This window comes from Mauremys mutica, chromosome 15, assembly GCF_020497125.1.
Source record: "Mauremys mutica isolate MM-2020 ecotype Southern chromosome 15, ASM2049712v1, whole genome shotgun sequence".
Classification (NCBI taxonomy): Eukaryota; Metazoa; Chordata; order Testudines; family Geoemydidae; genus Mauremys; species Mauremys mutica.
The window spans coordinates 30,727,740-30,753,874 of record NC_059086.1 but is presented as its reverse complement, the minus strand read 5'-3'; the positions used below and the strand labels follow the sequence as shown (position 1 = coordinate 30,753,874).

Genomic DNA, 26,135 nt, shown 5'->3' with positions numbered 1-26,135 from the left:
ACTAAATGATCACAATGGTCCCTTCTGGCCTTGGGATCTATGAAAGCCTGCCTGAGATTTCTTGGCTGTTGGTGATGGTGGCCGGGTCATAGTGGGATGCGGGAGCCGTTAGTCCGTAGGCAGGTGGACGTGTTGGTGGTGTCTATAACCACCTCCCTTTGCCTCCCCTAGTCCTGGGTGGGAACGCGCCAGGAAAGAGCTGTGTGTTCCCCTTCGACTATAACAAACAAACGCACTACACCTGCACCAGCGACGGGGAGAGCTCGGGAAAACTGTGGTGCAGCACCACCAGGAATTACGAGGTGGACAAGAAGTGGACTTACTGCTCCACGCCAGGTAGGACAGGGGACGGAGGAAGCTGAGCCTTGCAGTTAAGGCATTTGGCTCACCGAGACTTGGGTCAATTCCTGGCTCTTTCATAGACTCCTTGAGTGAGTCAGTTAGGAAGTGATTTGTTGGTTTTTTGGTCCCCACCCCCTGCCCCTTAGGAAATGCTGAGCAAGCTGAAGTTCATGGGTAGCAGCTATTCAACAGTTCTTAAAACCATCCCCCAAATCGCCTTAGAGCGGAGTGGCTCCTTCTATTGGCTGTTTAGATTGGCAGCACTTTGAGACAGGGGTTGTCTGTCTCCGTCTGTCTGGGCAGCGCCTCGCACAACCCTGATCTTGGTGATTTTGTGTCTGGGCAGCACCTGGCGCGATGGGGCCCTGATCTCAGTGACTCTGAGGCTAGTATGTAGAGGCCTTGACTAATGCACGTAATGACCACAGAGGATGTACCCCGAAAACACATCTGGGTTGTGGCTGTGTCTAACCACCTGTGCGTGTATAAACTGGTTAAATGGACTTTCCCATGGACCCACATTTTGCATACGCAACCTCCAACTGCACAGCTGGGGGGTTTTTGTCTGTGCCCTTGGCATCTTTGGCTCATTAGCCCCATGATGCAGAAGTGGAGAAACTGAGGCATGAAACTGGGCTGTGCCTTGCTAAATGTCACCCAGCAGAGCCAGGCACAGCACCCAGGTCTCTCGTTGCTCAGCCTGGCGCTCTCTCCCCTAGCCCTAAGTTGCATGGGGAACCATCTAACAAAGTGTTTGCTTCTGTTGCTGTGTTTGGTCTGCAGACTACGACAAGCCCTGTGTCTTTCCCTTCATCTACAAGAAGTTTAAATTCCACACCTGCACCAACCTGGCAGAGGACAGTGGGAAGTTCTGGTGTTCCACCACAGACAACTACGACCAGGACCATAAGTGGAGCTACTGCCCTGCCTGAGACAGGTAGAACAGGGCACTGGGATGGTCTCTGTTTATCACATCTCGGTCTGGACCAGGGGTGCGTATGATGGGTTCGGTCACAGAGATCCCCTTGGGACTGTCACCTGATGTGCTGAAATTACCTCTGAGCCCTTTTTCTCTGCCAGCTTGGGACTTCCAGAACCCTGACTTGTTGAGCCAGACACGCTAGCCTGCTGCAACACAGACTCAGGGTCTGAGCCACACCCCCAAAGCTGCAGACTTAACTGAAAACAGCTCAGCAGGTACTTGTCTCCAGCACCCAGACACCCAGCTCCCAATGGGATCCAAACCCCAAATAAATCTGTTTTACTCTGTATATAAAGCTTATACAGGGTAAATTAGTAAATTGTTCGCCCTCTATAACACTGATAGAGAGATATGCACAGCTGTTTGCATATTACTCTGAGTTTATTAATGAAAAAAATGATTTTATTAAGTATAAAAAGTAGGATTTAGGTAGTTTCAAGTAATAACAGACAGAACAAAGTAAGTCACCAAGCAAAATAAAGCAAAAACACTCAAGTCTAAGCCTAATACATTAAGAAACTGATTACAGGTAAATCTCACCCTCAGAGATGTTCCAATAAGCTTCTTTCACAGACTAGACTCCTTCCTAGTCTGGGCCCGATCCTTTCCCCTGGTACAGTCCTTGTTAGTTCCATCTGGCATCTCGGGTGGTAAGCAGGGGGTTTCTCATGGCTGGCAGCTTCTTTTGTCCTCCTCCACCCCACTTTTATAGCTTTGGCACAAGGTGGGAATCTTTTACCTCTCTGGGTCCCCACCCGTAAATCTAAATGGAAAAGTACCAGATTGAAGATGGATTTTATTATCAGGTGACATGGTCACATATCACTGTAAGACCCCTAGTCTCCATTCCCCATGGGCTGGCCCACACATACACAAGAAAGCTTTAAAGTAACTAGGCCATTTACAACTGATTGTTTCTGGAGCTCCCTTAATGGCCTCCACTTAATATGTTTACATCAGTGATACAAGTTTATATCTTGTTCTCCTAACTCCAGCTGTAGAAATAATACATGCAAACAAATAGGATGAACACACTTAGTAGATGACAAGCTTTCTGATGACACCATACAAAGGGTATTTAGCATAAAGCATATTCCAGTTATGTCATATTCATAAGCATATTTCCATAAAGCATGTGGAGTGCAACATCACAGGATGATCCTTCTTCTTTTATCTATTTACACTGAGAACTCTTCCAGGCAGGGACCGTCTGCAGCACCCAGTGCAAGGGACCCCTGATCTCCATGACTCTGTGTCTGGGCAGCGCACAGCACACCAGGGCCCCAATCTGGTGACTCTGTGTCCATCCATCTATCACCACGTGCATCCATCCATCCTTCCCCATACACATCCATCCATCCACTCATATATCCCTATCCACAGTCACCCATCCAACCATCCCCATACACATGCACCAAGTACCCAACTATGGAACCATAGTGATATAGGGCTGGAAGGGACCAAAGAACCAAGCCCTGCCCTCCCCCCGCTTGCCCCATGCTGAGGCAGGACCAAATATACCTAAACCATCCCTGACGGATGTTTGTCCAACCTCTAATGACAGGGATGCCACAATCTCCCCTAGGTATTCTGCTCCAGAGCCGAATTATCTGCAGAGCTAGAAAGTTTTTCCTAGTATCTAACCTAAATCTCCCTAGCTGCAAACTCAGCCAATTCCTCCTTGCCTGTCCCTCGGTGGCCGTGGAGAACAATTGTTCTCCATCCTCTTTCTAGCAACCTTTTGCATATTGGAAGACTTATCGGGTTCCCCCCTCAGCCTTTTCTTCTCAAGACTCAACCTGCCCAAGTTTTTCAACCTCCCTTCCTAGGTCAGGTTTTCTAAACCTCTGATCATTTTAGTTGCTCTTCTCTGGACTCTCTGCAATTTGCTCACATCTTTCTTCAAGTGCAGTACCCGAAACTGGACACTGTCCTCCAGTTGAGACCTCACCAATGCCAACTACAGCAGGACAATGACCTCCCATGTCTGACATACGATGTTCCCATTAATACACCTCAGAATGTTATTTGCCTTTTTCACAACCTCACCATGATGTCAACTCATATTCAATTTGAGATCTACCCTAACCCCTAGATCCTTTTCTGCCGTCCTGCTGCCCAGCTAATGAAGTGGCTCTGAAGGTCTGTCCTTCTGTCCTTTTCAGGTGACAGCCATAGAGCCGGGAGGAGACAGAACGATGACATTCAAAATTAAATGAAAGGAATGAGCCCCGCTCTAGACACCTCTGCTCTCCCAACAAAGATAGCTTCTGATCAACAGATACCGGTGGCATAATCACCCTTGAATCCAAATCCAAATGTGCTCATTTCTCTAGCTGATTTTAGTAAATTCAAATAAAGCATCTTCTGAAACACAGCATCTGCAAGTTCTGCATCTGGGTAGAAGGCAATAAATGACTTGTCTGTTTCCCTGGGGTGAGGATGACAGCGCGATGGCTTTTGCTTCTGATGCATATTGGGCATTTCCCAACAAACATGGCTTATTGGAAGGGTTATAAATCCTCATGCTTCAGGGTTGAAGATGATCACTCTTAGTGGTCAGGAACAGAACATCCTGGGAGACAGATTATCCCACATTTCTCCAGTACTTTCTCTGAAGCTTGTCATGCTTCTATTGCCGGAGATACTGAACTAGACAGACCTTGGGTCTGGCCTGGCCTGACTAGTTTTATGTTCACAGTCGACACATTAGAGGGAAATGACCCAAAATGCCCAGTGGCAATGGCTCCGTGTTCTTCGTGAGGTTGGGTGAAGTCCTGATCCATTGACATCAGTGGCAAAGCTCTTATTTCTAACGTGACAATAACACACAATATGAGTTTTCAGCAGCACTCAGGTCCTGTCATGAGCCTTTAGGTGCCTTAACTGATCATTTCCGTGCCTGCGAATGGCAAGGGGTCAGATCCCCGGCTGGCCTCAGTGGGTGTGGGTCACAAGGGCGGCAGGTTATATGGGCTCAAGGTGCTCGAGCACCAGGAATATTCAAGGCTGAGGGCTGTGCTCCACCAATATTTGGAGCTGGGTTTCTCCCCTGGCCCTGCCTGGAGCGGGCCCTGCCCCCTCCCCCCCCCGCCCATGCCTCAGAGTGTCCCCCCTGCCACGGAGCTTCCCTGCCAGAAAAAAAAAAAACAGCCAGTGCCTCTCTCCCTTGCTTGTGCTGCCTGCTGCTGCTTCTGCCTAAGGCTATAGAGAACAGCGTCCGGTTCCTGTTGGAGCACTGGGGGAGGGGGAGAGGGGGAGAAGATGCATGCATGTGCTTGGGAGCCCTTTCTCCGTCCCCTGGCACCCACCTGGAGGAGGGGTTCCGGCCAGGAGATGGACATCTGGAGTGGACCTCACTCACCTGAGCAGCTGCTGGGGCTTCGGTGAGGTTTAACCCTGTGATCCACCCCCTCCCCCTGCAGCCCCCACTCCTGCCCAAAGCTGGGCAAGGGGCAGTCCCATCCCCAGTGAGGCTAGGGTGAGGGGCAGCAGCAGGGGAGGCCACACAAGATGGCAACCCCCACCACCACCTGGTACCCACCATAGGGGAGGCGAGTGGGCTTTCTGGACCTGAGAGTCCCTAGGAGCATGTGCAGTGACCGTGGTGCAGAGTGAGTGTGCTGCCGGGCAGGGGGGAAGAGGAGGGGTCCAGAAAATCTGACACTGACTGGCCACCAGGAAAATCCATCTGCCTTATTGGGAGTGGTGAGCATTGTCTGCTTCCCCTGTGTATTCTGTTTTGGTAACTGTTCATAAATAAAGGTTAGGATATTACTGTGTAAGGCTATTTCACTGGTAAAAGGCCCCGCAAACCTGCCGAAAATTACGCCCTGAGCCCTAAGAACTCAGTAAGGTGGGTACTTAAATTAATGAGGTTCTACCCTGAGGCCTAGGAACTGGTTAAGTGTGGGGGGGCTAAATGAACCGGGATATGCTTTGAACCCACGGAAGGGTAAACGTGGGTGCCCTAGAGTGTGCCAGTAACAAGGGCTGTGATGTGCGCTAGACAGCAGACCCACGAAGCCAGGTTCATGGTGGTTTGCCCTATTATAGGGCCTGAGCTTTATCATGAATAGTCATGCTAATGCTCAGCCTCCCATGTGCAAATCTAACTTCCTCACCCTCATAATATTGGGGAGCACTTATCCAATAAGTAGGGCCCTACCAAATTCACAGTCTACACCTGGACATAGGTCGGCTTAACTATATCACTCGGGGGGGGGGTGGATTTTTCACACCTCTGAGCAACGTAGTGAGGTCGACTACCTGGCCTCTGTCGTTCCCAGGTAAGAGCTGCTGTGTCTCTCCAAAGGCAGCTTCCATCCCAGCCTCTTGTCACCTCCTGGCCCATCATCCTCCAGCAGCACAGTTACTGTTATCAACCAAACACCAAATCTCATCACAGAAGGATAATGACTTTGTTTCCCATGAAGCAATGCTGGCTGGTGCGAATTCCCTTTCCATCCTTTAATTCTTTATTCTTGGTGCCCTGTATGAAGCATTCCCATGATTCTGCCCAGGGTCAATGTCAGAGGAAATAGGGAGACACACCCAGCCACTGGCATGGGGGTGGGGGAGGGAATGGCGACCCTGACATCGAGGTGGGGGGACAATAGAAGCACGCACAGATTGTGCCCAGCATTGGTGTCAGGTACCAGCCTACACTTCCCCAGACCGTCCCATTTACCAGTACTCTTTGTAAATACAGGCACAACCTTAACTTTCCCCCCATCCTATGGAACTTCCCCAGGGTTCCAAGTTTTGTTAAAAATCTACATCAATTGCTGAGAGAGCTCTCGGCCAGTTCTTTTAAGACTCTTGGGTACAAGTTATCTGGTCCTGATTTATTCCAGAGGGAGTGTATGGCAAGCACATGACTATCGCTGGTCAAAATGTTTCAGACAGAACAGTTTTCCTTAGGAAAAGGCTGATTCAAAAAAATCTACAGGTTCCAAGGGAATACATCTATTTTGTGTAATTTTCTGATAAAAAATTATCAGAACAATTTGTTTAGATTGAAATGTTTAGTTATGACTTAATTTTTTACTTTTGTTATATTATATTACTGCTTATAATATACAAGAATATATCTAGACTTTGATATTATATTATATTATATTAAACATAAAAGTCAAGCTGCTAAAGCTGAAATGGAAACATTTCAGTCCCCCAGAATAATCTGTCTCAACTCATGCTCCATCTCCCCTTGCACCCCCAGAATCACCCCTCCCCAGCTCTGGGCCCCCATCTCCCCCTGAACCCCCAGAAACATCCCTCCCAGCTCTGGGCTCCATCTCCCCCTGAACCCCCAGAATCACCCCCCCAGCTCAAGGCTCCATCTCCCATCTGCACCCCCAGAATCACCTTTCTAATTCTGGGCTCCATCTCCCCCCTGTACCCCCAGAATCACCTCTTCCAGCTCGGACTCCTTGTCCCCCCTCAGAATCACCCCTCTCAGCTCAGGCTCCATTTCCCCAATGACCCCCCCCCCCCAGAATCACCGCGTCCCAGCTCTGGGCTGCATCTCCCCCTGCATCCCCGGTTCTGAGGCAGTAGCTCTAGGTAACCCTCTGATACCAGCAGACACAAGGGGTCTCTGCTGTGCCCTTCATGGCTAGTGGTGTGGAGCAGGACCAAGATGCTTCCCCCTTTCCCCCAGGCCGGTTACTCACTCATTCACATGATCCACGATCTCTTTGAGTGTGGCAGAGTTGATACTCCCGACAGTGTCTGGCCCAAAGCAGAGGAGAAGGGGCAGCAGCAGGAGTCCAGCCCTGGGCATGTGTCCCAGCACCTGAACAGCACCCCACAGCATCAGCATCCCTGAGTCTGGGGCACAGACCCAGAGCCCCTTGACCTACATCTCCTGGCCCGACAGGAGAGGGGGCAGTGGGACCCCCTGGGGCAGGAGGGAGTCACCAGTTACCAGGGGGCAGGAGGAGGTGAAGGGGTAGGGAGCTCCCCAGGATTTCTATGGAGCAGGATGAGATGGAGCAGCAGGTACTCACCAGGGTTTCCATGGGGCAGGAGCAGGAGGTGCTGTCACTCACTGACAGAGTCTCACAACGGATTCCCAGTGATGGTCTCTCAGCTCCCAGCCCCTCTTTATAGCCACATTTCCCACCCCGACCCTGCACTGGGGGCGGGGCCATTTCAACTCCGGCTGACCCCGTGCCCAGCACAGGGGAGGTGGCACCAGGTACCACTCAGCTGCTTCCTGCTTCATTCAATATTTACTTTAAGGAATCTCCATGGGGCTGAGCCAGGAGGGGTGGAGGAGACAGCAGCAGGGACCCCCCTCCAGCGTGGCAGGGGTCACCCCGGTACTATCCCCATCTCCCAGGCAGTAGGTGGTGGGGCTGGTGAAGCCCGCCCCCAAGCAGTGGGTTGGGAGACAGTGCTCCTGCCCCACTTAAATGCAGGGGGCAGCTCCCCCCTCACAGCGACAGGCTCAGGCTCTCAGCAGACTCAGGCAGCGTCGCTGTGTCGGTCCCACCCTGGGGAGTACCCCAGTCTGGGAGTGACCTGCCCAGGGAAGCTCTGTTTCCAAATGCCTCATTCCGGCTCACACTGGCTCACTAGGGGATTCGTGGGCTGTGACAGATGTGGTGCCCTGTGCTCTGGCTGGTTAGGAGCACTGGGGAGGAGCAGCAGTGCCCAACAGAGGGCACCGCATGGCACTGGCTGCCATCCCATCCTGGCTCTCCTGGGCAGCCGCTGGCAGGGGTCCCCATTCAGTGACCCCTCTGTGGGGCACACATGGGCCGAGCCCCTCCTCCTTTGGGCCGGACCCCAGCCTGCCTGAGGACAGGGAGTGGGGGAGGAGGGGAGCAGTCCTGCAGAAAACAGCTTGTGTGGGTGACCACAGACCAGACAGGAAGGGACAGGTTTGGGCCCCACGGATTGGGTGCTACACCCCACCTTTTAACCAGTTTCTTGGAGTAAACCCTGCCTGTGACCTTGCTCGAGCTGGGGTCTTTTCTCAGCTTCCCCACTGAGGAGTGGGGGACACCTCCTTCCTCTGGGTGGCTGGTTCCAGTGAGTGTGGGGGAGGGAGGATGTGCCTCTCATTGGGCATCAGGGTTGGAAGGGACCTCAGAAGGTCATCTAGTCCAACCCCCTGCTCAAAGGGAGACCAATCCCCAGACAGATTTTTGCCCTAGATCCCTAAGTGGCCCCCTCAGTGATTGAACTCACAACCCTGGGTTTAGCAGGCCAATGCTCAAACCACTGAGCTATCCCACCAAGCTCTGCCCACATTCAGGCCATGCAGCTTCTCTCCCGCCACTTCGGCCTCCCCAGCATGGCCATCTCGGGGTGTTTGGCCCCCCAGAGCAGAACTGCCCCAGGAATAGGGGTCTGTCTCTGCCCCAGGGCCCCTGTCATAAACAGATAGTTAAGGGTTAAGGTCTCTTTTACCTGTAAAGGGTTAACAAGCTCAGTAACCTGACGGACACCTGACCAGAGGACCAATCAAGGGACAAGATAATTTCAAATTTCTGTGGAGGGAAGTCTTTGCCTGTGTTCTTTGTTTGGGGGTTGTTCTCTTTTTGGATCTAAGAGAGGCCAGATGTAATTCCAGGCTCTCCAGGTTTCCTGAAGTATTCTCTTCTATTCAGTATAGTGAGTATTAGAAAGGCAGATTAGTCTTCTAATTAATTTCTGTATTTGCAAATGTGTGTTTGCTGAAACCCTATTTTATTTTATTTTTTGGTTGTGTATTTGTCCTGATGCTAGCTCTCCAGTTTCATAAGTTATACCCTGTAAACATTTCCATCCTGATTTTACAGAGATATTTTTACTTTTCTTTCTTTAATTAAAAGATCTTTTCTTTTAGAACCTGATTGATTTCTTCCCTTGTTTGGAATCTCAGGGGAAGGGAGAGGGGAAGGTGAGTCCCTCTTTGTTTTGATTCAAGGTGTTTGAATCAAGGTGATCTCTCCCAAGGACTAGGGGAGGGGGAAGAAGGTGGGGGGGAATGGATTATTTCCCTTTGTGTTAAGATCCAAGGAAGTTGGGATCTGTGTTCCCCAGGGAAAGTTTGGAGGAACAGGGAGTGTGCTAGACACTGGAATTTCTAGCTGGTGGCAGCTTTACCAGATCTAAACTAGGATTTAAGTTTAGAGGAGTCCATGCAGGTCCCCATCTTGTGGACGCTAAAGTTCAAAGTGGGGAATAAACCTATGACATGGTAGGCAGTGGTTGGGATATTTTAAGAACCAAGAGCGATTGAGAGCTGTCTCTCCTTCTAGAGCAGGGAAGCAGCCTGAAAGAGGGGGGGCAGAGGTATTCAGTTTTCTAACAAGATATTGTTAGAAGGAGTTTTCCAGCTGGGCTAAGCTGGAGGTATTAGGTTTTTCTAACAAGCTTTGTTAGAAAGAGATTCCCACTGAGAGAGCATTAGCAGTTTGAGAGAGACAGGACAAACCAGTTTTTCTGGTTTCTTGTGAGCCAGCAAACATCAGCAAAACAACATTTGCAAATGAAAAGTTTTGTTTTCTTTTTATTCAGTTGGGAATAGAAAGGTTAGCAAACTGTAAACCAAACAACCTGAGCTAAAGCAACACAGTCAATTCACTGTCTGCAGGGGTGTGTGGCCAGCACCAGAAGGCACACAAACATGAGTAACAGTGAAACAGTTGACAAACTCGAACTGGCTAGGGTGCAAGCAGCAGAAAAAGACAAAGAACATCAAAGACAGATGGAACTAATTAAAGCAGAAATGGCCAGGGAAGAAGCTGCCCACAAGAGAGAGATGGAGAAGCAAGAGGCCGAACACAGGAGACAACTAGAGATAAAAGACAAAGAGCTGGAATTAGAAAAGGCGAAGCAGAATGTTCCAGCCAACCCTAACAACCCTTCTCCAGGTACTGTTTCCCATCCCAGGAAATTTCCCACCTACAAGGCAGGTGATGACACTGAGGCCTTCTTAGAACATTTTGAAAGGACCTGCCATGGGTACAGCATCCCTGAAGACCAGTACATGATAGAGCTGAGGCCACAGCTCAGTGGACCCTTAGCATAGGTGGCAGCTGAAATGCCTAAGGAAAACATGAACGATTATAAACTGTTTCAAACAAAGGCCAGAATCAGAATGGGGCTAACATCTGAGCATGCCTGTCGGCAGTTCAGAGCCCTAAAGTGGAAACCAGATGTGTCATTCCCCAGACACGCCTACTACATTAGAAAGAATTGGGATGCCTGGATGTCAGGACTAAAGATTCAATCTCTAGAAGACCTGGCCCACCTGATGCAAATGGAACAGTTCTTAGATGGTGTTCCTGAGGAAATAGAACAGAACATCCTAGATGGGAAGCCCAAAGATGTAACAGAGGCAGGTGAGATTGGAGGCAGATGGGTGGAAATAGCAGAAAAGAAAAAAGCTACTATCAAGGGGAGTGAATATAACAAGGGGCATGCTGACAATAAACCCTATACCCGGGGGCCACCCAAGACCCCAGCTACAACCCAAGGAAAGCCTCAGACTACCTACAGTCCCACCTCACCAGTCTCCAGCAACCCACCTCGGCCCAGTCACCCATCAGCTGGGCGATGTTTTAAATGTAATGAACTGGGACATATAAAGGCCAACTGCCCCAAGAACCCCAATCGAGTACAGTCCATTACACCATCATCACGCCAAGGATTCCCATGCCCAGATATCTCTCAAATACTCCCGGAGCGCAGGGAAACCTTGAGAGTGGGCGGGAAGAAGGTTACCGCGTGGAGAGACACCGGCGCACACGTGTCAGTTATCCACCAGTCCTTAGTGGACCCAAAACTCATCAACCCAGAGGTCCAAATCACAATTTCTCCATTCATATCAAAATCTGTAACCTTACCTACAGCTGAATTGCCTGTCCAGTACAAGGGCTGGTCAGGAAGATGGACTTTTGCTGTCTATGACAATTATCCCATCCCCATGCTACGGGGGGACGACTTGGCCAACCATGTGAAGCTGGCCAAGAAGGGGGATTGGTTACCCGCAGCCAGGCCAAACAAGCTTCCACTCCCATCCCTGTTCCTGAGCCATCCACCAGGGCCCCGTCTGTGTTACCAGAGACCCAGACAGAGGTGATGGAACCGGATCCCATGCTAACAACTGAAGCCGCCATAGTGCATCCAGTCCCAGAACCAGAACTGGAAGAGCAACCAGCGGCAGAACCATTACCAGCACTGACGGCAGCGCTTGCAAACCCGTCTCCAACCCCATCGCCAGAGGGCGCCAGCGGGCCTGAACTGGCAGAAGCAGCAGACGACCCTACCCAAGAGGCCCAACCAGAGCCTGAAATATCACCTAGTGCACCAGCGGAGAGCGGTTCACAGTCAATGGAAACAACCTCATCACCTACATCGCTTCCAGAGGGACCAAGCCCAAGTCCACAGTCTACGGAGGAACTGGTGTCTCCAGCCTCAAGGGAACAGTTCCAGACTGAGCAGGAAGCAGATGGCAGCCTTAAGAAAGCTTGGGCGGCGGCACGGAGCAACCCACCGCCTCTCAGCTCTTCTAACCGATCCCGGTTTGTTGTAGAACAAGGACTTTTATATAAGGAGATTCTTTCTGGTGGACACCAGGAAGGCTGGCATCCTCAAAAACAGTTGGTAGTTCCAACTAAGTACCGGGAAAAGCTCTTAAGCTTAGCCCATGATCATCCCAGTGGCCATTCTGGGGTGAACAGAACCAAAGACAGGTTGGGGAAGTCCTTCCACTGGGATGGGGTGGGCAAGGACGTTGCCAATTATGTCCGGTCTTGTGAGGTGTGCCAAAAGGTAGGAAAGCCCCAAGACCAGGTCAAGGCCCCTCTCCAGCCACTCCCCATAATTGAGGTCCCATTTCAGCGAGTAGCTGTAGATATTATGGGTCCTTTCCCAAAGAAGACCCCCAGAGGAAAACAATACATGCTGACTTTTGTGGACTTTGCTACCAGATGGCCGGAAGCAGTAGCTCTAAGCAACACCAGGGCTAAAACTATGTGCCAGGTCTTAACTGACATTTTTGCCAGGGTAGGTTGGCCCTCTGACATTCTTACAGATTCGGGAACAAATTTCCTGTCAGGGACCATGAAAAACCTGTGGGAAGCTCAAAAGTTCAAAGTGGGGAATAAACCTATGACAGAAGCCAGCAGCTAAGGATCCTTCCAAAGCCAAGGCCCTCATTTGCTGGCTGGCTGGCTCTCCTCACACTAGTCCTCGCCAAGATGCCAAGCGCCCCCTGGCAGGGCAGTGTCTGGGATTGGCCCCTGGCTGGCCACTCAGACCTGGTCAAACTCTCTTCCAACACACAACACATCCTGCGGTCAGGGTGCTTGGCCCAGGCCATCACGGAAATAAACAGTTCAGCCCCTTCCTCTCCATTCTCCACGCCTGGGTCCATGTCTCTGGCTGGCAGGGCCGGTGGGGGTTGTGAGGGTGGACCAGGAATAATTACTCAGCAAAGCCCTTGCAATTTTCCCAGGCATTCACTGGACAAAAGCCAGTTCTCTGTTGTCTCTGGGCAGGTCCTGCAATCAGCTAGAATTCTCCAGAATCTGGGCTGAGCTGAGTGCCCTGGATTTGCCACCTGTGCTAACGCCCTGACAGCTGCTCAGTCTCTACAAACATTCCCCAGAACTCGGGCTGGGCTCGGGGTTAAACAATAACTGAATGGAGTGAAGTTGATTTAGCAGAGACCTGGCTTCTCACCCTGCCATCCCACAGCCCAGGGTGAGCGCCTTCCGCTCCCTTAGCCTGGCAGCATATGGCAGACGAGCATCCCCTCTTGGGCCCAGTCCCTGCAGCCAGGAGTGACCCCTCAGATTCCCCTGTAGCTTAAACACCCCTTGGAGAGCTCTACGTAAAGGTGGGAGCCCCTGGGGGTCCCTCTGTATCAGCCCACCAGGGAGCTGCATCACAGACACACAGACGTTTTGCACAGACGTCTGACACAGACCTACCCACTGATCCCAACCTGATCTGCGTTCCCCTGCCTCAGTTTCTTTCCTGCTCTGGGCTGGAGCTGTCAGGAGCCACCTGGGGCCCTCCTGCCACTGTGCACAGCTTGTGATCTGATACACGGGGTCTTCTCTAGCCCAGCTGGCCTGCCGTGCCCTGGCTGGGCCGTGCCTTTGGTCTCTCCTGCCCAGCGCTGCCTGTTCCCCGCGGCTCTTGCGAGTCTCCCCAATGAGTCCTGTTAGGAGCATTGGCTTTACTCCCCTCTCTTTGCCTTGTGTTGGTGACATCCCGCTACTCCCCCTGGCTCCTCCCTTCAGACGGGGGCGGACGGCTCTTCTCCCCACTCCAGCAAACCCAGTATCCCCAGATACTGTCCCTTCAATCGAGGGTCATTGAATCCCAGGGACCCCTGTTGTCCCTGGTATGGTGGAGACGTGACCCAGCTCATGGGGGAGACTCGGCTAGAGGGGCTTTGGCCTGCACAGCACCTGTGTAATAACAGCTTCCAAAGTCCCAATGCATCCGTTGTGCAGAGAGACTCCCCAACCAGTCACCGTGGCATGGCTGAGAAGGGAAATGAGGGGATGGGGGGAAGAGAGGAATGGGGAGTGCACAGAGCCCCTGCACAGGAGGAGAATGGGGGATACTGGCACAGAGGGGTGGAGAAATGGGGGGCACCACAGCCCCTAGTATGCAGGTCACAGCCCCACCTGTGGCTAAGCTGATCTGTGTAACGCAGGTGCGGGGTGGCTAGTCACAGTCCTGGGGCAGTCAGCAAAGGAGACGGCAGCCAGAACAAAAGGGACGTGGAGTCGTGTTCTTGTCACTCCCCTGTTACTGATTTCCCTGGGGGTAAATGGGGGCACCCGGCTGGCGAACTGGGGAGGTCTGGTTCTGACCCCAGCTCGCAGAGGGGGCCAGTTGTGATCCAGCCCCAAGCTGTAGCGGGACTGGCTGGCTTTCCACTATGGGGTGCCATGTGCCAACCACACCTCCAGCTGTCACATCCCCCTCTCTCCTCCCCAGGGTAAAGGTCACAGACCCAGCCCCCCAACCCCAGCCACAGGGGAGAGACCGGGTTTGTAAAGCACAGACCCACCCCAAACCAGCCCTGCTAGGTGCCAGCACTGCTCCCATGGGGTCGTGGGGCTGGGCCCCTCACCCCAGAGCTGGGCTGGGCCTGGCAGGAGCCAGCACCCTCCCCATGGGCTCAGTGGGGCCAGGCCTGGATGGTATCCATAGCCGCTCAACCACCCTGGCCTCCAAATCGTGCCAGTTCTCCGGCGGAGAAGGATGCGTGGCAGAAAGATAAATGCCAAGACTGAGCAGTGGACCTACACCCCACCGAATGGCCTGAAGCATGGGTGGGAGGGAGCTCACCTTCTACCGAGCCCCGACCATCAGGCCAGAGCTCTTGACCCAGTTGACCCGGATGGAGGAGGCTGCCGAGTACACAGCTTGGCAGGCCTCCACCCACACCCGGTCCCTCCTGCACCACGAGGAGTATGGCATCGGCATACGCTGACAGGACCAGCTGCATCCCTGGCTCACGCAGCACCAACCCCATCAGCCTCTTCCAGAGGAGAGGAAGGAAGGGCTCAATGGCCAGAGTATATAGCTGACCTGACAGCGGGCAGCCTTGACACTCCTTGCCCGAAGCTGACCGGCTCGGTCAGGGTCCAGTTGAGCCTGACCAAGCACTCCACGGAGGCATACAGCACCTGCAGAAAACCCACGAAACGGGGCCCGAAGCTGAATGCCTGCAGAGTGCCCAGGAGATACCCGTGGTCCATCCAGTCAAACGCCTTCTCCTGATACAGCGAAAGGAGGGCGAACGACAGACCATCCCTATACCCAAGCTCAAGTTGATCCCGGACCAAATAAAGATTGTTGAAGATGGTATGGCCTGGGACAGTGTAGGTGTGGTCAGAATGGACCACGTCCACCAGCACGGACCCCAGCCGCAGCGAGATGGTCTTCGCTATGACCTTATAGTCCGCGCTGAGGAGCAAGACGGGACGCCAATTCTGAAGGTCACAGGGATCCCCCTTCTTTGAAAGCAAGGCAAGCACGGCTCACCTGTATGTCAGAGGGAGGACCCCGCTTCCCAAGGACTCGGCCCAGATGATGGTAAGGTCCGGGCTGGAGACGTCCCAGAATATGCGGTAGAACTCCATGGTCAGCTCGTCTCATGCCCACCTATTAGTGGGCATGAGACGGAGGGCTTCCAGGGACTCAGCCAGAGTGAGAGGCAGCTCTAGCCAGTCCTGGTCGCCCACGCTGACCGCTGGGAGTTCATCCCAAAGCACCCCACAGGCATCAGCTTCAGTCAGATCCAGGGAGAAAAGGCCAGCGTAGAAGGCCCTGGCCCTCTCATGCATCTCCACCAGATCCGTGAGGGGGGTGCCATCCTCCACGACAAGGCAGAGGACATGCTTTTTCACCCCCTCCTCTTTCTCAAACAAAGGCACCCCGGGCCTGGAGATCATCAAGAGCCCGAAGCTCCTCCTGCTTCTCCTGGCACGCTCCACAGAGGGATGGATCCCCAGGGCTGGTGGCCAGACGTCTCTCCAGCTCTAAGACCTCCCGTTCCAACTGCTCTATTGCCACATCCCTCCGCTGGCTGGCCCCCCAGGTGTAGATACAGCAGAAGAGCCAGGCACGACTCTTCCCCACATCCCACCACCATTGCACCAAGGAAAATATGCGCCGCTGCCCCCACCAGGTCAGCCAGAACTCCCAGAAGGACACCTCGAAGCCCACATCCTCCAGCAAGCTGTTATTAAAGTGCCAATAGGCCGGCCCTGGCCTCTCTAGTATAAGAGAGGCCTTCATGGCCACCAGATGGTGGTCCGAGAATGGGGCCGGCTAGACGCTGGAGGAGTGGGCCCATGAAAGATGGTGACTAGATAAGTAAATGCGATCCAACCAGTAGTGGCATGACAGATCAACCTCCTCCCGGATGTACATAAAGGTGGAGTCATCATCCGGGTGGTAATCGCGCCAGACGTCCACCAGGGAGTGATGATCTATAATCTCCTAGAGGACGTCCGCGGCAGCTTGGCACTGCTCAGTCCCCATGCGGTCCCGCTCCTCGAGGGGAGCGTTAAAATCCCTGTCCAGGGCCAGACACTCATGAGGATCTAAAGAGCCGAGGAAGGCGGATGCCTGCTGGAAAAAAACACACCCACTCCGGGCCCGATGTCGGGGCATAGATGTTGACTATGTTCAATATCAGCCCCTTCACCCGGGCCCGGAGGTGCAGCAGGTGGCCAGGCACGACTTCGGCTGTCCCCAGCACCTCGGGCTGTAGGTCGGGGGAGAACAGGGTCGCCACCCCAGTCTGACAAGCCAAAAGGTGGCTGTAATACACCCTGTCCCCCCCACTCCAGCTGCCAGCTAGCTTCGGCGGCCAGATCCATGTGGGTCTCTTGCAGGAAAATTACCAAGTACCCCCCTTCCCAAAGGAAGGAGAGCACCTGACACCTGTGGAGACCCACCCCACAGCCCGGGTGTTCAAAGTGGCAAAGATGGTCATCGGCATAAGGAGGGCTGGGGAAGATTCTCATGGGCAGGCACGCTAGCAATCCCTGTTGGTCCCTGCAGCAAACGGTGACCAACCCCGAAAGCCATCAGGGAGTCACGGAAGTAGCGGGTCTGCTGGTAGGGCAGTGTCCTGCCTCCCAGTCCCTTTGCCCTCCCCTAAAATGGCCCTCACGGCCCGGAGAGCAAGATGAAAGTCCCCCCAGTGCTGGAGAGCGAGCTGCACCCTCTTTCTGGAACCATGGGTATCCAGTAAGAAATAGCGCCGCTTGTCTCGCGGTACCTGGGGGCAGGGGGCAGAGACTCCTGACCGTCCCCAAGTTGGGTCCCCGTACCGGCCCTGCAGCTTGACCCCAGCACAGGGGATTGCGGCGGAGGGAGAACTACAGCTCCGGATGGGCCAGGAGAGGGAAAAACAAAAACCGCCGTCCGCTGAGGTTTCGCCTTCCAGGCGGGGCCCTTGCCTTTCTTCATCCCCCGGCCAAGGGAGCGGTCTCAGAAGCGGGGATGGCAGAGGTTGTAGCAGCAGCAGCAGAGACTAAGGAGTCCCTATCTGTGTCCACCGCCATCAATGACAGGCTTACAATGGCTCCAGTGGCTCCATGGAGCTGGGCCCATGCTCAGAAGGGGCCCTGGCCTGCTCCGCTTGCACTGTGCCCCGAGACCCTGCTGGCTCACCTCCGCCCAGGGCCGGTGCTACCATTTAGGCAGACTAGGCGGTTGACTAGGGCGCCAAGATTTGGGGGCGCCAAAAAGCGGTGCCCCCCAAATTTTTTTTAAGCGTTTCAGCGGCTGCTGAGGGAGAGGGAGTCTGAGCTGCCGGCGGCAGCCCAGGGGTTTCCCTGGGTCAGCGCACTGCTGCCGGCAGCTGGCAGCCCAGGGGTTCCACTGCACAGTCGCTGCTTCGCTTCTCCCACCTCCCAGGCTTGTGGCGCCAATCAGCTGTTTGGCACCGCAAGCCTGGGAGGAGAATTAGAGCAGGACAGCGTGCTCAGGGAGGACGCGGAGCAGAGGTGAGCTGGGGTGGGGAGGTACCGCAGGGCTCCCTGGGCCAGGGGGTGGGGAGCTGCCGCGGGGGGAGGAGTGCTGCCGTGGGGGCGGGGGGCACCTCAGGGTGGAGGGGGGCAGGGAGCTGCTGCAGGGCTGGGGGGCGCAAGGTGGAAGTTTCGCCTAGGGCGCGAAACTTCCTTGCACCGGCCCTACCTCCGCCCAGCACTTGCTCCTCTCGGCCTGCCTGCCAGCCGGCCGAGGGCTCCTCTCCACCTCCTGGCCTCACCCTCCGGCTTCTCTCTGCTTCCTGGCCGGCCCCCAGTGCACCTCCGGCTCCAGGCAGTCTCTACTTCCCACCACCTGTGGGGCTCCACCTGTCTCCCCGGAGCTGAGAAGCCTGGCCAGTCTCAGCCAGGTGTGCGTGGGGGGCAACAGTGTGAAGGGCTTGATTGGGCCCCTCCAGGCAAGTGTGTCTGAAGGGACCCCGGCCAGGGCAGGTGTGGGCCTGGCTGATCGCACCACTCCTGAGGGACTGGAGTGATTCCTGGCCCTGGGACCAGCCATGGCTGCACTGCCGGCTCAGCCCGGCAGAAACAGTCACCTCCCAGCAGAGCCAGTGAGTGCGGCTGGGAGGCAGGGCTTGGGGGAAGGAGTCTCCGGGGAGTCTGGGGGGTGCTGGGCTGTGAGGGGGCAGGGAAGATCTGTGTGTGTTGGGGCACTAGGGAGTGGGAGTTCTGTGAGGGGTTCTGGGCAGTTGTGGTGGGGCTGTGGGTAGAGGTGGTGGGGTGCTGGGTGCTGTGCATTTGTGGGTGGGTCTGGGGGGATGCTGGGAATAGTGGGTCCGGGGGGCCTCTGGCCATAGGGAGTTGGGGGGTGTTGGACAGGGGAGGCTGTGTGATGTGGCATGGGCCTGCCCCTGAGGGGAAGGGCCTGGGGCGTGCTGGCAGCACAGGGCCAGGCAGGCCACTGTGTGTCTGGCTACTGCCAGTTTGTAAATAATGCCCTCGCACTGGGCAGAGCGAGGCTTCCCCTGCTAGCCATGCCCTGTTGCCTCTGGCTGGCCCTTCGCTCCGGGGACTAACCTCCCCATGCCATGCTCCATTGCCTCCATGGGGGCCCACAAATATGTTTGGCGCCAGACCCACAAAAGGTTAATCTGGCCCTGGTCGCCACTGCCAGTGCCTCAGTGGCAGCAATGGCAGTCAACCCAGCAGCAGCGGTTGAGGCAGCCATCGCAAGGGAAGGGAGACTACAGGGGAACTGCAGGGGCATCCAGGGAAGTCCCACCCCCCGAATCACCCACCACAGTAAGGGAGGGATAGGGAGAGCCACTTAGGGCAGGAAACAAAGGGAAGGGGGTGAACAGCTACCACACCCCTCTGCTAGGCTGAAAGCAAGGCAGGAAGGCGCCAACAGACAGAGACACAGGAAAACAAGGAACACAACTCCTGGCACAGGATGAAAAAAACGGCTCCCCCGGCCGCACTAAGGAAAGGAAGGGAGGAGTGTGCCTCAGCGAAGGGAACAACTAACGAGGGGAGGGGAATCTCAAGCACCAAAAATGGAAGGTGGGCACGCAGGCGAAGAGGGCAAGCCGGGGGAGGGCAGGGGGGTGAGACAGCAAGGGACTGGAATGAAGGGTGGGAGGAATGAATATGCCACAGGCAAGGAGCAAAACAAACAGGGTGGGCTCAAAACCAACCAAACCGAATAAAGGGAAATGGGGCTGGCGTCAACACCTGCACCATGGGACAAGGGCGGGGCAAACAAACTAACCGAGGGCCTACACAGAAAGAAGCCCCTCAAAGAGCAGGGCAGGGCAAAACGGAGCAAACTGGGTGGCTAGAAGGGGGAGGGTGGGGCAGGCAGCAAAGGGAAAGGGGGCAAGCAGCTGGAAGGACAGGGCAGAGGGGAAAGGGAGCCCACCAGCCGAATGCAGCAGGGGAGGGAGGGCAAGTTCAAGGGAGGGAAGAGGAAATGCGCACCCACGGGCGCCCAAAAAACAAGCGCCTGCTTGCTGCTGCTCCTGTCCCAAGATGGGGAAAAGGACAGAGCAAACTGCTGGGCCGGGGAGTGGAGAGCAGAGCCAGAGGGTAATTGGGAAGGTGGAGGGGGTGGTGGTGGCAGTAGGGGAGTGGACTGACCAGGGGAAGGGCTCCACACCACTCCCCCAGCTCCCCACTACTATAGCACCTACCACCACAGAAGGAAGGATGTTACAAACCCCCTCCACAACGCAGGGCCTCCTCCATTCCCTCCTCAGCTCCAGCAGCAGTAACAGCCTCTTCAGCAGCAACCCAACCAGGGGAGGCCCCCAAAATGATGGGAAAAGTGGGGCCTCGCACTAAACTCTGAGGGTTCCACCAGCAGGGTCCTCCCCAGAGCAGCAGCCAGGGGAGCAACCAGCCAGCAGGATGGCCTCAAAAGAGTAGAAGGCAGGTAGATCAGCCTCAGAATGAGCAGGTCCCTGTTCCCCGGATAGCCAAACAAAGGCTACTCCAGGCCAATCAAGACACTTGACCCCAATTAACTGGCAAAGGGTCAGTTAAGGCCATTAGGCTAATGGAGACAGCTGGAACCAGTGAAGGTCCCACTCATACTGCTTAAAAGCTCTCCTTTCCAGCTCTCTCGGGAGAGCCCAGGTGAAAGGAGCTGGAGGGGAGGAAGCGTTGCTGAACCTTGAGGTCAAGGTGAAGCTGGGAAAAGGGGACCATGGGGAAGTGGCCCAGGGAATCAAAGCAGCATCAGTGGTGAAGAAAAAGCCACCAACAGCTTCTACCCTGGACTGGAACCTGGAGTAGAGGGTGGGCCTGGGTTCGGCTCTCCCCCATACTCTACAGCAATCCTCCTGAGAGGGGAAGCAGGACTCGGTTCAGGCGGGAGGCCAAACTGTGCCCACTGAGCTCTACGGAACAGAGACTGTGGGGTAATCCCCCTTCCCATCTCCCATACTAGCTGGTGATGAAAATAACTCAATAGGCTGTGATTCTTACTGCTAAACTGAGAAAGGGAGGTCACATCGGGGTCTTATCGAGTTTCTGAGGCCACTGAATCCGCTCAGAAGCGCGGGACCCAACAATACAGGCTCAGAACTTTGTCACACCATATAGATCATTGTTGCAACCACAGTTATATATTTGCAGCAAATATTGTACAAAGGTTGTAGTGTGAGGTGTCTATGGAAAGGTTATGATTTGCTGGGTATGATTATGCTGTCTGTATGTGTGTATCATTTTTGTAGTTGAAGTTATAAATATTGGCTATGTACTTGTATCTCAATATGGTTTTGATTCTAAGTAGCCTCAGTGAAGCATTTGGTCAGTTTCTTGAGAAAAGACTATTTTCAGTAAGTGCCCAATCAAGAAACACTTAACTGACAATGGACTTTGGGAGATGCCAATCCACATCTGAGCTTTCCTGGGAACGATCAAACTAACATGTAAACAATGGTGTCGGCCTGTAAAGAACTGAGTCATGCATGGACTTGCCCATGTGACTCCAAGCGCCATCTTGCTGCTGTGATTTTCCACAGTCAGAACAAAGAGGGGCCCTTCCGTGGGCAGAGAATATAAAAGGCCCTGAAAACCCCTCCATCTGTTCTTCAATCCTGCTTCTTGCCTCTGGAGGGATTTTGCTACAAACAGAAGCTCTGAACAAAGGACTGAATGACCCATCCCAGCGGGGGAGTACTCCAGAGACTTGTTTTGAACCTGCAGTTTATTCCATCACTGCTACAAGCCTGAACCAAGAGCTTTGCCATTACTGTATGTCATTGATTCCATTTAACCGATTTTAGCTCTCATCTATATTTCTTTCTTTTTATGAATAAACCATTAAATTTTAGATTCTAAAGGACTGGCAACAGCGTGATTTGTGGGTAAGATCTAACTTGTATATTGATCTGGGGCTTGGTCCTTTGGGATCAGGAGAACCACTGCCCAGTCCAGACCAGCTTGTCTGGCTTACCCTTCCCGCATAGCTCAGTGATGGGAGGTGACACATAGCTAAAGTGAGGCACAAACCCCTAGTAGTGCCCTGCCATCCCAAGGAAAGCCAGGACCTGTTTTTTCAGTTTGGGAAGTGGGCCAATTTCTGATTGCCTCCATGTTGGCCGGCTCTGGCTTTAGGCAGCCACTCTCCACCTTGTGGCCCAGGTACAACACCTCTGCCATCCCTACTTTGCATTTTCCTACTTTTTATCGTCAGTCCTGCATCCTGGAGACAACCCAGCACGCTCTTCACCTGGGACACATGTTTTTCCCAGGTCTGGCTAAAGACCCAGACATCGTCAATGTACTCTAGAACAAAGTCCTCCATCCACCTCAGTAACTTGTCCACCCAGTGCTGGAAGGTGGCAGGTGCCCCCTTGAGGCCAAAAGGTAGGACCAGGAAATCATAGAGCCCCAGAGCAGTGATAAAAGCAGATTTCAGCCTGGCCTCTGGATCCAAAGGCACTTGCCAGTAGCCCTTGGTGAGATCCATGGTAGTGAGGTAACGAGCCCCCCTCCCCAGCTTGTCTAGGATCTCGTCAGTCCTAGGCATAGGGTAGGCATTGGACATGGTGATGGCACTGAGCTTCTGATAGTCCACACAGAACCGGATCAACCCGTCCTTCTTGGGGACCAGCCCCTGGGCCTCACCCGTGGACAGCTGGATCACCCCTAAAGCCAGCATGTCCCCGATCTCTCTCTCCAGGTCCTGGGCTGTTTTCCCCCTGACTCTGAATGGGATCATCTGACAGGAGGGTGGGTTCCTGTCTCCACCTGGTGGACAGCCAGGTTAGTGAGCCCAGGCTGGTTGGAGAACAGCTGCTGGTGTGAATGCAGCACCTCTCTGATCTCAGCCTGCTGGGCAGGGGTTAGCTGGTCTGAGAAGGGAATTGAGTCCAGCACGAGGCCATCTCCTGTCTCAGGGAAGAGACTCACCAGAGGATAGACTCATAGAGTTTAAGGTCAGAATGGACCATTATGATCTTCTAGTCTGATCTCCTGCACAATGCAGGCCACAGAATCTCACCCACCCACTCCTGTAACAACCCCTGACCTATGTCTGAGCTACTGAAGTCCTCAACTTGTGGTTTAAAGACTTGAAGGTGCAGAGAATCCTCACAATGTAGAAGGTGAGGGATTGGATGGCGGGGGGGAGTGAGAGCCGAAAAGGCACCTGGCTAAATCAGATGATAACGTGGGAGGCAGGTGCGTATAAAGGAGGGATACTACTCTGGGTATGGGTGGGGAGCAGCAGTGGGTAGGAGAGATACAGGGACTACAGCCAGGGGACATCTTTTTGGTGACACAAACATTTTGCGAATTGGTGTTGCTTTTGTTAAGTCCTTCGCGTCGAAACAAAAACAAAGGAAAAATTCTGGGGAAAAAAATCAAAACATTTCCATATTTTTCTTGGAACTTTTCATTTAAAAATTTCCTTTCGTATTATTTAGAAAAAAAATTTAAAATGTTAAAAAATGCTCAAAACTGAACCAAACATTCCAGTGCAGGGGGAGCAAAAAGGTTCCTTCGCCTGAAACGGTTTTGTTTTTTTCCAATTAGCCAAAAATTTTGGAAAAATTCATTTTCAGTTTGACCCCAAATTAATCTTTTTCCTCCCAGAACTGCCAGTGAACAGAACTGTTTCTACTAGAAGCAATCCAGAGCAGTGCAGACACCGTGTGCTGTGGGGGGGCATTTTTGGGGCGGGGGGGTCCTTCTAAATAAGCAAAGCTCTAAAGCTGCTGTGCTGGCCTCTTGAGGGCTGGCACGGGGCATGTAGCAGGGCGAAGGATGGCGCCGTGTGTCTTGATGTATTAAACGCCAGCTTGTCAGCTCTGAAAGCATGTCAGATGGAGATAAAAGCAAAGATCTGTGCAGCATGAGACCTGGGAAAACCAGTACTGGGATCTCAAGATGTGGGCTCTCTTCCCTAATCCATGTGCCATCCTGCAAGCAACACTGTCTGTGCAAGTATCAGGAGCCAAGAGTGGCCATGACTTCTGGGAGCCCAACTTGAGAGCCCAGGGGCCAGGTTTGACCAGGCCTTGGGGTTCCTGTGGGTGCACTTTCTCTGCCAGCACCTGATTTGCAGGCACCATCAGGGACGGGCATGCCCAAGTGAAATTGACTGGGGCCCATAATTTTTGTACTCACGATCTCAGGCACAAACACAGTGAAGAGCTGCAAATCTGGCCCCTAGAGCCTGGTTATTAGAGGTGCTGAGAGTCACTGACCCCAGCTTGATCTGCAGCTGCTGTGAAAATCAGGCCCCAAGGGTCTCAAGTTGGGCCTTCAAAATTGGTGGCCTTTTGAAAAGCAAGGCCTCCTGCAGTTACTAGTCTGGAGCTAGAAGGCTTGCGAGGGGCAGAGGGTGAGGAATCCTGGCCCCACTGAAGCCAATGGCAAAATTCCTGCAATGAGGCCTGGACCTTACACACGATGGTTGCAAAGAGCAGTCTGTAGGATGCGTTGTCTCCAGTGGTGAGCTGAAGCTGGTTCCCACCAGTTCGCGGGAACCGGTTGTTAAATTTAGAAACCCTTTTAGAACCAGTTGTAAAGGGCTTTTAAATGTAACAAAAGCTCCAGCAGCTCCCTGCCCTGCCCCCGGCCCCAGCTCACCTGGTTCCAGCTCTGCCTCTGCCTCCTCCCCTGAAGGATCCTCCTCCCAGCTTCTCGCGAATCAGCTGTTAGCGTGGGAAGCCTGGGAGGGCTGAGAAGGAAGCAGCAGCTTCCTGCAGGTGAGCTGGGGCGGGGGGCCCGAGGAGGGCTCCAGGCGCCGTGTATCTCCGGGTGGCCCCAGCCCTGACTTCTGCCGGCCTGGTGGACGCGGCCCTGAGCCAGCCTCCGGCCCCGGGCCAGCCCCCAGCCCCTGACTCCGGCCTGGCCAGTGGCTCCAAGCCGGCCCCCGGCCCCAACTTCGGGCTGGCCCCCAACTCCGGGACGGCCAGTGGCTCCGGCCCCTGGCTCTGGGCTGGCCAGCAGCTCCGGCCCGGGCCCGAACTCCGGCCTGGAGCCTACGGCTCTCGGCCCCGACTCCAGGCGGCATGGCCCCCATCTCCAGGCAGCGCAGTAAGGGGGGCAGAGAACAGGGAGGGGGTATTGGATAGAGGGTGGGGGGTGGATTAGAGTCGAGACTCGGAGCGGTCAGAGGGCAGAGAACAGGAGAACTGAATAGGGGCAAGGGTCCTGGGGGAGGCAGTCAGGAAGGACCAGGGATTGGATGGGGCGGTGGGAGGCAGTCAAGGGCAGGAGTTCTAGGGGCAGTTGGGACAGAGAGAAGGGGTGGTTGGATGGGGCAGGGGTCCCGGGGGGCCATCAGGAATAAGAGGCGGGGTTGGATGAGGCGGCAGGAGGCAGTTAGGGGACAGGGAAGAGGGGTGGATGGGGCAGGGGTCCTGGGGGTGGGGTGTCAAGGAATGTGGGCGGTTGGATGGGGCAGGAGTCCCAGGGGTAGGGGGGGCACGACCCCCTCGTGGGGTGAGGAGGAGGGAACCGGTTGTTAATATTTTGGCAGCTCATCACTGCTTCTAACCCATTTTCCCTGGCAGCTGGGGACTCCAGAACCCTGCCTCGTTTGAGCCAGACACGCTAGCCTGCTGCAAACCCAGACCCAGGTCTGAACCACATCCCCCAACAGCTGCAGGCTTAACTGAAAACAGCTTAAGAAGTGTCCCTCTCTCTAACACTCAGATGTCCTGCCCCCAATGTGGTGCAAACCCCAAATAAATCTGTTTTACGCTGTATAAAGCTTATACAGGGTAAACTCATAAATTGTTTGCCCTCTATCACACTGATAGAGAGAAATACACAGCTGGTCTCTTCCCCCCCCCCCCCGCCAGGTATTAATACATACTCTGAGTTAATTAGTAAGTAAAAAGTGATTTTATTGAATACAAAAAGTAGGATTAAGTGGTTCCAAGTAGTAACAGAGAGAACAAAGTGAATTATCAAGTAAAATAAAATAAAACACGCAAGTCTAAACCTAATACAGTAAGAAAGTGATTACAGATGAAATCTGTCCCTCAGAGACAAATGCATAGTACTCCACTTAGGAAGAACCAATCAGTTGCACACATACAGAATGGGAAAGGACGGCCTAGGCAGGAGTACTGCGGAAAGGGATCTGGGGGTTAGAACGGACCACAAACGAAATATGAGTCAACAATGTCACACTGTTGTCAAAAAAGCAAACATCACTCTGGGATGTATTAGGAGTAGTGTTGTAAGCAAGACGCGAGAAGTAATTCTTCCGCTCTACTTTGTTAAGGCCTCAACTGGAGTATCGTGTCCTGTTCTGGGTACCCCACATAGGGAAAGATATGGGGGTGGGGGGTGGATAGTGGCAGCTAATTTTG

General features: G+C 53.8%; 1 protein-coding gene across 3 annotated transcripts in view; it reads left to right on the top strand.

Moving 5' to 3' along the window:
• The window catches only part of LOC123350668 (epididymal sperm-binding protein 1-like), a 105,245-nt gene that overhangs the window by 8,258 nt on the left and 70,852 nt on the right, over positions 1-26,135 (top strand). The window contains exons 7-9 of one of the 3 annotated variants that reach the window (XM_044989339.1): positions 172-336; positions 1,126-1,279; positions 3,490-3,701. In XM_044989339.1, coding sequence (XP_044845274.1) covers positions 172-336; positions 1,126-1,274 — 314 coding nt within the window. In that variant the 3' untranslated portion in view covers positions 1,275-1,279; positions 3,490-3,701. Of the gene's footprint in view, positions 1-171; positions 337-1,125; positions 1,280-3,489; positions 3,702-26,135 lie in introns of those variants that run through there. The other 2 variants (XM_044989343.1, XM_044989340.1) reach the window with 2 other exon arrangements.